A 12,289-nucleotide genomic window follows, 5' to 3' on the forward strand; every position below is an offset into this window, starting at 1 on the left:
TATAGAGTTCCATAGAAAGAAAGTCAATAGGAAAAAAAAAAAGTAAGAAAGCCGGAACAAAATCTGAAACCCCTTTCTTTTTTTTTAACAAAAAGTGAGAAAGTAGATCAACTGCAATGCCAGCGTGTTCCAGGCAATGCTCTTTAATGAAACTCAAATTAAAGCACCTACCCTTTTAGAAGCATGAATAGGATATGTGGATGGGCGCTAATGTATTCCACAGTAGGGCTGCGTGTGCCAATTTGTCTTCTCAAGATGTTGTTGAATATCTGGGAAACATCCTTTTTGCCCTGTTAAAGAAGCAAAATATATCTTTGCTTAGAAAAACATGAGCAAACGACCATTTACTATAACATCAATTTAAAGTACAAATGAAACTGAAATCAGAACAGATCAGCCTTTTCTTTTCCTCCAGTCTCTGCCTCATATTTGCTGTTTCTCCAATGCCACAGGAAGGCTTCCTTCTTGCGGCAGCTCTGAAGGCTACCGACTTCCCCACTCCCATTTGCACCTTTTATTTCCCTAAATGAAGATGTGCATTCCTCTTACACTGCCACCCAAGTCCCTGGCTATTTCAAATAGCAGCACTAAAGCACCATGAAAGCAAGCCCCTATCCTGAGCCAAGCCTGCTGCTGCCATGTGTGCTGTTACTCAAATGTGAGTAACAGAGCTGGTACCAAACCACTGCCACACTGCCTACACTTAAAAAGCTAAAGCTTTTTATCAGTCCAGTGCAAACAACTCCAAATGTGATTACATTTCTGAAAATCAGGGTTCAATTTAAACTCTGTCCATTATTTACCATGGAAAATGAAATAACTACTGCCAATAAAATGGCTGCATCACGTGTGTGTCTCTGCTTTGATCAAAACTAAAGTCCTTCTCTTTGTCCTGATGTTGTGCTGTACGCACCTATCCACACAATCAGCCTATCTTCAAATGCTTCCCTGTGCAAACAGCTTTCCAGAAGGTCTTTCCAAATCATGTTCTGTTCAGTCAGAGGGCTCACCAATACATCTTGCATTAGAAATCCACATCCTCCCCCTCCACTTTCTCCCCTGGCACAGCAGGCAAATTGATGTGAAGTTAAGGGAGGTGGGAGATGGCTGCACTCAGGACCAGTAACCAAGGCACTGAGTCAACAGCAGGTCACTATGCACAGGGCAGGCTAAAGCAAAAGGTCACCTATAATCTGTATGTGCTGATTGATCTCTCTTGGGAGGACAAACATTCCTTGGCTGAGAAATTATTGAATGTTTGAAGCCAAAGAGCAGATAGTTTCACACGGAGGAAAATTCCCTGGTTTCACCTCTACAAATAAATCAGGGCTGAGGAACACAAAATATTCTGCCTTCCTACTTGTTCCAGCCCAGCTGGTTTGGAGACTTGGAGACTTTGGGAATTAAACAGAAGAATCAAATCAGTGCAGGCCAGTCCATCTGCCTTTATCTGCAACACTTTTTTTGACCCTTGGACATAATTTCAAATAGGCTAATTCTGTGTAAAGTCATTCTCCCCTATCTTTACAACACCCATATCATATGCCTGGAATCCTGTGATCCCCATGGGCTTCAGCAGTTACTCCAAGATGAAAACAATTCAGACAGAGAAGAGCTGTTGAAAGGCTGAGGTAAAAATGGCCAGGAATTAAGTGATCCTCTCTGCTATGCCAAATTTTATATTAGTTACTCAATACTGTGTGCATTGCAGCATAATATCCATGAGCAGAGAGGAGATAGATACATATATATAGATATACAGATATGTGTGTATCCAATTGTAACTAATTTTCTAGGGATCAGTGACAGGGAAAGACAGAGTCGATCTCCATGGGTTCTCCAGGAGAGAATGGAGGAAAATAGAAGGGAACCAAACAGATTTGCCTCACCACCTGACATACATTAAAATTGTAGGAGTACTTTTGAAACACTCCTTACTTGGCTCTCCAATTGAATTTTGCCTTCTAAGGAAATACATGTGGCCACTGAAGCACAAGATAAGGCAGTATGAAGAGAAAGTGGCTAGACAAGAACAAAAAAAACCTGCCAAGGATGTATTATATAAATAAAAAATTGTATAATACCTATTCCATAATTTAGCCCTTGTTTCAAGGCAAAGTAGGGGAAAGATTATAAAATCACAAGTCCTGGGCTTGTAATTATTTACTGCCTATTTTAGGGGCTTTACAGTTTGTGAACCTTTAGGCTTACACACAGTAACATCTACATTTTTAGTTGACTTCTTCTGTTTGCACATTTGCCTCAGTTCTTTAAAGTTCAAAAATAAATTTCATATTTTAAATTTCTGAAAAGCCAGTCTGATCTTGATTCTGGGCTCCTGCCCAAACCTGACTTTAATGCTTCAAAACATTATCATCACTGAAATTATATCTTGTTTGTTAAGTGGCAGAAGCAATAAACCTGTGTCTGCTATGGATACATGATGGATGTGTGATGGATGTGTGATGGATGTGTGATGGATGTGTGATGGATGTGTGATGGAAGTCTCCCCTCCACAGTATTTGAAAACACATCTTTAAAGGGAAGTTCATGGATGTGTGATGGATGTGTGATGGAAGTCTCCCCTCCACAGTATTTGAAAACACATCTTTAAAGGGAAGTTCAGCTGTGAAAAACTGGGATCAAAGTGGGCAGCAGGGTTGGTGAGGAGGACACAGGGAGTCAGGACAAAGCAAAGTAACATTATTGCCTTCAGAAATCAGATTTTCAGTAGTTTATTATTTGCTTTTTACCATTACATACGGATCAAAGAATTAACTTGCATGTTACAGTGTGATGAAATTGCTTGTTCAATGAGGCAACTTAAATACCAGCTGTAGCCACCAATATAACAAAATGGAAACAGAAAAGTTGATAAACTGGAAAAGTCAGTGGGAAGACATGAAGACAAAGCAGCACATGCTCTTACTGTCCTCTTGTTCAGTGATGTTTGGTTTCTAGTGTTTTGTCCAAAGAACATGTATAACAGCTTGGCTAAATGATTGGAAAGCTTTTGCAATTAATAAAAGATATATTTTGTAATAAGAATTATGAGAATTGTTTGTAATAACAGTAATTCAATAACAGATTAGGTATTTCATCCAGTGCTTGCTTTTAAAGACCGTATGTTCAATATGTTGATACAGAATTTTTTTTCTGGCAGAAGCAATACAGACTGTCATGTAACTAAAAAAAATGCAGAGGTCTCCCTTCTGTGCTTACAGTATCTTCTCCTCCCCCCTTCTCCATTTCTCTTAAAGGGTTTTTTAAGGGCTTGGTTGTTGGGTTTTTGAGTATTTTTGTAATTAGACGTTTAACAGTAACCAGAGGAGGCACAGAGAAGACAAAGCATTAAAAAAAAACCCTCCTGAAGTTAAGACCTGAGCCAGAGTGAGAGAATTCCACTAAAAATTTTCAAAAACTGATACATTCCATTTTCAAAAATTAATACAAAATAAATAAATCAGTCCTTGATCCTGGATTTACTGATGGTAAGGGGTAGAGTGGAAAAAATGAAATCACCCCTTTTTCTCCCTTTCATTCATTTACAAAGTGGAAAGAAAATAACTTCTACACATGACTCTCACAAAAGGTGTCTCTGAGAGCATCAGATCTCTTTGAGAAACTGATTTTTCTCTCCAGCAGCTGCCTGTACATTGGGTACTGCTCCTGCTCCAGACCTCAGCAGTGGAGGTTTGGCTCCTGGGCTCGGGGGATTTCCCGCTGGTGGTCGGACACTTGTGAGGAATCCCCAGTGCCCAGGAGCCACAGAAATCATGGAGCTCATACCAGCAGTCCCTGGGGCACTCTCCCAGCTGACTGCAAACCACAAGAATGACAATGACCTGACAGCAACAGAGTTTATTCCCATCCCTACCAGCCAACAGTAAATTAACAGGATTGATATTTATCCTGAATTACTGCAATCTTTGCTCCTATAACCCTTCTTCTCCTTACTTACAAGCAAGTTTAGGTGTCATAGCAGTTGTTTACTAGGTTTTTGGTTTAACAACAAAACTGTCAAGAAGTTCCACAGAATATATAATTTTATATTTAAATATATAAAATAAAATAATATATATATATATACATTAATATTAATCTTTCTACTGTGAAAAAATGTTATATTCCTTTATTCTTTTAATTGAAACAATTAAGTGGAGGACACCCAAATTACCTTGTGACCTGCTCTCTGTTTTTAACATGTTTTTCAATTCCTTTCCTCTCAACTAAACCATTTTAATTCTTTCAGTCTTTGTCACATGAAATTCTCTATACTTCCAATTCTTTTTATTCCATGTCCCTGAACCCTCTCTAACTTGGCCATTCTTCAGAGACAGCAGGTAGCTCTAGTAGCACTATCCCAAAGATCAACCCTGCAGTTTACAAGGTTGGTCCTAGACAGTATTCCCAGCACCTTGTTTGGCTACACATGGAAATATTTCTTTATATTTGTTGTTTTAATTTTTAAAAATCAGATTTACTGCCAGTGTCTTTCAGGACTAAAACCAATCTAGAGCAGCAACTTTCTTCAGCCTGTGGAAAACGGTTTTGAGTGCAATGAAGTTATTTAGACTTCAGAAAAATATGGCTCTAGTCACTGACAACACCAAGACCAAGGAGTTGAAAAAAGTTTATGGATGCTGACCTACCTCAAAATCTATCAGCTGCAGGTTGGCAATGAGTGTCACTAGAAGGCCACTGTTGTAGAGTTCTTGTGCCAGCTGGGCCACAATTTCTGTGGGTGGCTCTTTGTCTGTGGTCCCACACAGAATTTCTTTCATTGCTTGCAGAGATTTTGACACTTCCTCCGATGCCTTTCCACCAGCAGATAATGGGTTTTGTTTTAAAAAAATTAAACAGGAAAAAAAAGGACATTCTTTTAAAAGGCATGCACTTCAAAACAAATGTTTCTAAATGTACTTACAATGATCATTCTCTATTGAAAAATGATATCATAATTTTAGGTAATCATGGAGGCTGGGGCATCCATACTGTACCCTGCAGGCCTTACACAAGATAAATTCAATTTATACATGACATACCATCATTTGCAGACCATGGGCATAAAAGAGGGCCAAGAGATCAATTACCAACCAGTATCAGTGAGATCCTTTAACAGGTTTGGAGGCAGGCACAGCCCTGCAGAGGCAGCAGCAATTTCACTGTTGCTCCCCCTGTCCTCCCCCGTGGGCTCCATGGCACACGTGGGGCAAGAGGCTCCAGATGAAGGTGCCAAGCCTTCAGGTGGCTGCTCCCCCCAGAGCAGTGGCTGCTGGGCTGCCTCCCCACCCACTGCTTCCTGATGGGCTGTCCCAGCTCCTCTGCTGGGAACCCAAATAAATCCTCACAGCCCTGCGGCACTGCTTAACCCAGCAGGCAGCTGAGCACCACACAGCCCCTTGCTCACTCCCTCTCAGTAGGATGGGGAAAGGAACTGGGTTAGGAAATAAATTTTTAGGTTGACATAAAGATAGCTTGATAGGATAGAAAAAGAAGGAAGAAATAGTAGCAATAACAATAACAACAATAAACACCAAGTGATGCACAGTGCAATTGCTCAGCACCCCTGAGCAGCAGCCCTGGGCCAGCATCTCCCAGCATTATGTACTGAGCATAATGCCATGTGATATGGAATATCCTTTCAGCCCACTGGGGACAGCTGTCCCAGCTCCTTGCGCCCCCAAACCACTCTGGTGGGGTGGGCTGAAGAGCAGAAAAGGCCCTGACTTAGTGTAAGCACTGCTCTGCAACAGCTAAAACATCAGAGTGTTATCAACTTCATTCTTATCCTAAATTCCAAACACAGAACTTTACCAGCTACCAGTAAAAAAATAAACTTTTTCCCAGCCAAGCTTGACAGCTTTGCATTGCCACCCCCTATTTCTCCTCATCAGGTGTGGTTTGAGCCAGCATCTTCCACAAGGGATTTGCTTACTGAGCACAAAGGCACTTCAGTCTCAGGTTAAGAAATTTAAATGAAACAATTTGCTTTGGTAAAGCTCCACAGCTGCCACCAAGTGAAGTAAAATAGATCTTTCACATCTTTTGCTCCCACCTGGCGTGTACGAACCCTGTGCAATGTTTCAGGTACCTAATGGAGAGGATGAATCAGAATTACCTTACAAAGAAACTTGACCAGCAGGATTGCAACAGGGAAAGGAAAGAGACATGCCTGTAAACAGGTAACAGCTCAGCATTCATGCAGTCAGCAGGTTAAAATCAGATATGAGTGATAATACCCATTCCCAAGGAAAAGGAACTGCTGGCTACAGCAAAGCAGCCCTGGCTCACACTCTCCTCACAGCTAAGCTCCACTTTGAACCAATAAAGACTCTGTGGAGGAAAGGAGTAATTTTTTTTCATGTGGATGTGTGGGCTGTAAATCCCACCCACTCCAGCCATGGGGCTACAGAGGCAATGGTTCCTTCTGGGTCGGGTTATATTTAATACACACATGACCTGCAAGCAAGGCTGATTGGATTCTTTGGCAGATAGTGGGAAGGAAGTAAGGAACAGGCCTGAAAGCAAAGCTGAGAATGACAGCAAACTGCCAGGCAGGATGCTGAAGACAGCATTTCACATCTTTGAAAAACCTTAACTTGAAGTTAGCCTTTTGTTAGCATAGCAGGAGGGAAAAAATCAAGACAAACACAGAAAACCCAAGAGTGATTTGTAAAAGCTAACTGGAAATCAATGGATGTTCAAAGCCACATCAATAATTTCTATATATTTCTCACATATATTGAAAGGAAAAACATCATGCTTTCAAATACTATCCCATCAATCTGCATAACATAACCCCACAGTGCTCTGAAGAGGAATCTCCCACCTGCTGCTGATCTCCCAAGATCTTCAGTCACAGATTTTATTCACATTAGTGAATAAAAATGATACAAAAAAACTAGAAGTCCTAAAGATAACAAAACCAACTACGGTAAAAAGCCACTTTTACATTGCAGCTACCGGGAAGATTTAAGCGTTGATTTTGCACAGCATAAAGGACTGCTCTCCCCCAACCGCTTTGTACCTAATTGCAGTTTTCTGCTGGTTGAGATAGGTCAGCATGAGCAGTGCGTAAATGAGCATGACTGTGTGATAGCTTCTAACAGCAGAAATCTTGATGTCCCTTACCATCACTCAGCAAAAGAGCCTATTTTTACCTCAAATGTTAGTCGTGTGTCACTTGAGATATCCCACAGGGTACAGATGGGATTAACAACAGGGGCTCTATCTTAGAAACTAAAGCTCTAAATCTTTATAAGAGCTAGGGAAATATTTTCATTTCAAAGGCAAAGCCCATACATTTTTGGCTTTCCATCTTTTATGCTGGGCTGAGTGTGAATATCTCTGGCATTCTGTAGTTTAAAAAACCATTAATAACTTTGCTTTCAAGTATAAGTAGCCCTTTCTGATATGTAGAAAAAAGGTCTGCAGGACTCAGCTTTAGGTTTAATTCTCGAAAAGGAGGCCAAAAAGAGCAATGTGAGAAAATGAAACATAGAACACTGGCGCTGGTGGGCAGAAGTGGACACCACAGCTGCATTTCTCTAATCACCTGCCATCCCATCCACTCCTCTCTTCAGCTTTTCCACATGCAATTTACATTTCATGTGCCATTTCCTCCCCCTTCACAGCCTCTCCATGGTCTCTGTTTTGATGTGCAACTCTCCACCAAAAGTTAGTCACAGTCAAATCTAAGGACTGCTCCTCAGTGGATATCCCTCACAATATATCTGGAGGAAAAACATAATCCCAAACACAGATTCTTAAATTAACAGCCTCCGTTTTGACATTCCCACTTAATCTCACAGCAATTTTAGAATAATACTTTAAGTACATAAGCACTGTTTCTGGGATGGAAACTTTCTTAATACTCAGAGAAAAAAGACATTCCAAGATCCAAAGACCTATCATCTGCCCAAAACAAACAACAAAGCACATTTATTCACTCAAATACATGGAAATACAAGATGACAGAAACATATCTGCATAAGAAGTCAGACCAGTCCTGAGCCTCTTTAGGAAAAATTGCAAAAACCAACAAAAAGCTTCAGCAAGACATCCTCCCCCCAGCTCTGTCACAAACAGAATTTCAGTGACAAAAATAATAAAAAGGATTCGCTAGAAACCCCTAATTCTGACTTCTATGCTACTTTTTATTTTCCATCAGTGGGAAGAGCAACAATAGCAAAGTGTTGCAACCATCACTCCAGCAGAAGTTACAGCGCAAAAGAAACAATTTCATGAAATATCAAAGCATTTCAGCCATTTGCCTCACTCTTGCAATTAGACACAATCTTATTTCCAGCAGATTTTCCTTTAATCCCATAGGTACAAGTCCTTTCCATCATGACTGAATTTATGCCATTATATTTAGAGAGGTTCTTGTGAATAGAGAGGAAAAAAGGAGGAAAGGAGAAAACTAAACACACAATCCTAAACAGAACATCTTATACATAGACATACTAATGTCAAAAGTGGGATATGCTGAATTTTGGACAGTCAAAAGTTGCAGGTAGGGACAAAAAAGTGAGAATGAAATGCAAGTTGATTCCCAGCACACACACGAGTTTAGTGTTTGCATTGCTGTCCCTGCACAGGTGTCAGGATGTCAGCCTCCTAAGCCAAGTTTCTGGTATTTCCAACAAGTCTCTTTCCAACAAGAACTGACTCTGCATCCACAGAGTGTAGTTTTTAATGGCCATCAACCCACAAGAAGTTTTTGGGTCCATTTTGAAAGACAGGATTTTGTGTAAATGTTGAAATCTAGCAATCCTTGGGTTACTCTGCCAACCCTACTGGAGTAGATGATCTACAACAGCCTTGGAGATGGAAAACAGACAGTATAGATAAGCCTGCATAACTTCTCTATGTTAAATAATAACCATGTTCAACATCTCCTCCTCATAAAGCTGATTTTTTTGTCAGTATTTATGTGTCTTTCTAAACATACCAACAGCCTCAACCAGAGTTGGAAATTTTATAAGTTGGAGATTGTTGTCTCGGTTTATTTTCCTCACAGATCAAAGTTTTGTCACTGTTGACATAATGGAAACGTAAGAGAAAGAAAGTAGCTTACGGAAAAATGATTCCTTGAAATTCTATATGAAAAAAATCTTCCCTGAAAGACTGATTGATCTTCAATTGTGGGATAGGCTGTGGAGGGGAGAAACACAAGAACATGGCAAATAGGCACATACAGCTTCTGTATGTGTACCTAGCACATTTCCAGGTCCAAAATCTCTCTATAAACTGTTTCGCTCTTGCACAGCAGCAGACAGTAACACACAGAGATGCCTGCCAGTGTGATGCTAAATACTCCAATGCGTGATTCAGTGATCTGCCAGTACTCCATGCTATATATTGCAACTAAAAGCATAAAGCTCCTTGATTCGGTCTTATCTGGTTTAAAAATATTCTCACTGTGTGATTCAAGCCAATTTTTCTCCTAAAAAGCAGTGCCAATGCAGCTCTTCCTACATGCAACTGTAAGGATTCCCAAGAAAAGCCATTAGCTGAATATGAATCAAGCAACCAAGTAACTTCAGGATCACACCAACTGACTTATTCTTGATGCAATTTCATGGTGAATGGATCTACAGGGACAAACTGTGGATATTTTGGATCAGGAGGCCTGATGTCTGTTATTTAGCAAAACATTATGGACCTGTACTCAAGGAAGCTGGCAAAGACAATTTGGGCAAGCAGGCACAGCAGGGAGATGCCTTTTAAAAGGATGTATGATCAAATGGACAAGACAGGTTTGCCCCACCTGGACATAAATTCCTTTCCCACTGTTAAGGCTGCTCTTAAGACAGAACTAAAGGTTCTGAAGGTCCTTAAAAATAAAAGCAACCAGAAGAGACAGGCTTAAACTCTTGGCACCAGAACCTGATAGTATCTGGAGTTTCTCCCACCTCTAGAGCAATAACAGGCCTTAGCAGAACAGGGAAGCTGAAACATGAAACGCTCCACAAAACCCCAGGACACGCAGAGCTAGGGGGAAGGGGTGCCAAACCCTTCTTATCTCATTCCCTTGGTTTCAGTGTGCAGCAATGAAATGGGAAGCAATTTTGCAACTGGCTCTGGCAGCTGCAGAATCGCATCCATGGGTATTCACGTTCCCGGCAGTCACGCAACTGTTCTTCCATGCAAATGCACGCAGAGCCCTCTGCATGCACCTCATCTCACACACCAGTCCCCAGAGCTCTCCCAACACAGCAGCCAGCAAGGTGAACAGCATCCAGGAATGGCTTCCTTGTTGCTACGTAAAAAGCAGGATTTATTGATAGAAGTACTTGTTCCAGATATCTTGAAGACTTTTAATTGTAGCCTTAATAAAATGCTGCTCTCCTGACCCTTGTGAACAGCACCAAATTTGTTACAGCACGTGGAGATGAAAGAGAGGACAGATTGCAGTGACCTACCTGAAGGAGCAGTCTTGTTAGAGAGATTTAAGTGAAAGGGGCAGAAGTGCGACACTTCAGGTTATTTTTACATCTCGCTTCACTGTGCTTCTGAGCACTGACTAAAGGCACTGCAGCCTGCAGTTCTGCCTGACAGGAAAGCACTCAGCACAGTGCTCTGAACCTGCGCTAATGCATTTGAGTTCATTTTCCACAATAAACCCTTGTCTTGGATCAGCTATACCAGAAACTGCAAATCTTTCAGCCCATCTAGACCACATGCAAAGATTAGACCAAGTTTCAACCAACCTCAGATCCGTTTGCTGCGCTAAATTAAAAGCCTGTGACATTTGGAAGGTTTTTGCTGCAGGGCAGGTTCAGAAAATGTTACCAAACCTGTAGGCACCACAGATGGCACTGAGTCAGGCTGCCACACCCCAGGGTGTTTGGTTAGCCGTGGGAGGGAGATGTGCTCAAGGACATCCTTCAATGACAAACTGGATGCCACCCGCACTGCTTGGTGCTGACTGGGTTCAGCAGCTGAGCACAAGGCTTTGAGAAGTCAGGATGTCACATCCCTTTTTTGTGAGGTTGGTCAGGCACCCTTTCTATTAATGTTCCTTTACAATATCCATCAACAAAGACACGGTGACACACCAGCAATAAACGAAGCAATGTGGCCAGAGTCCACTCAATGTCCACTCTTCCTCAGGTTCAACAGATATGACCTCTTGGTATCATGGCTTCTCTTCTCTTCATCCCTATTTGCATGCATCCTCCAAATGCTATAGAAGCTTGTACCAGAAAAAAAGAGAGCCTAAGCTCTGAAGGTTTTCTTTCCTAGGTATTTAAACACTTTCCTGCTTTTCTGGGTAGTTCCAGAGCGGACATTTCTCATTAAATTCAATGACTGATCAATTCTACATAACTGAGATTGAAATGAATGACATTTATACAATACTGCAATAAAACTTAATTAATTGTTGTTCACCACATCAAAGCCCAAACAGGATGTCAGCAATTGTATATGCTTGAAGAACACCTTATTTCATTTCAGATGTTGGAAGAGAGGAGGATTGTTGATAAAGAACATTTTAGTCCACTTTTTCAGCTCTGTCTTACCCTACTTAATCTCCCAATTATTGCATTAAATTTGCCAGTGCTGCAATCCCTCATTTAAAATAGATATTATTTTTTAAAATTTGTAAAAACAAGGTATTACAAAGAGCACTTCAGAAGAAAAGGAGAGCCAGATGTGCTGGCACTTCTCAACCTGTGGTCTATCAACCATCAAAATGTAGCTGAGAAAATGGCAAAGCTTTAAGCATGCATATATTCATGCAAGCAAACAAACAAGAAAGCCCACACAAAAAAATTAAGAACCAAACATCAAAACTTAACCTGTTTTTCAGTTGGGAGTGTTTAAAAAGCATCAGAAAGCACTATGGCAACACAACACATTAATAGTTTAAAAAAAATTAGACTCATGGAGAAAGTGGGTCAAATTCAATCCTTATCTAAGGAGATAGATGCTAGTGCAGTCAATAGAGTTTAGCTAAAGCTTGAATGGGTAATATTCCATGAGTAACAAATAGCATCATCAAAAAGTATCATGAAGGAAGAGTGCAAACCCCTGTATATTATGTGTCCATGTGGAAATGCCTCAGAAAAGATATATAATTTCCTTTACACTTTTAACTGGCTTCTCTGCATCCTGTCTATCAAGTTATATCTTCCACCCTCTTCCCATTACCTGAGAAGTTTTAACTGCTCTGCTGCAAAGTTCCCTCTAGCTGTGCACTGCATAGCTTGGCAGGAATGATCCTTTCTGCATTATTTAAAAGCATCCCCTCTAAGACACGGATGGTTTCTGCTGAAAA

At 40.8% G+C, this 12,289-nt stretch overlaps 1 protein-coding gene across 1 annotated transcript in view; it reads right to left on the reverse strand.

The window, feature by feature from the left end:
- The window catches only part of CAB39L (calcium binding protein 39 like), a 43,513-nt gene that overhangs the window by 19,074 nt on the left and 12,150 nt on the right, over nt 1–12,289 (reverse strand). Inside the window, exons 3-4 of the mRNA XM_031056823.1 lie at nt 4,653–4,817; nt 172–290 (exon numbers count right to left, since the gene is read on the reverse strand). Of these exons, the coding sequence (XP_030912683.1) occupies nt 172–290; nt 4,653–4,817 (284 nt within the window). The remainder of the gene's footprint in view (nt 1–171; nt 291–4,652; nt 4,818–12,289) is intronic.

Source organism: Geospiza fortis, unplaced genomic scaffold (genome assembly GCF_000277835.1).
Source record: "Geospiza fortis unplaced genomic scaffold, GeoFor_1.0 scaffold194, whole genome shotgun sequence".
Taxonomy (NCBI): domain Eukaryota; kingdom Metazoa; phylum Chordata; class Aves; order Passeriformes; family Thraupidae; genus Geospiza; species Geospiza fortis.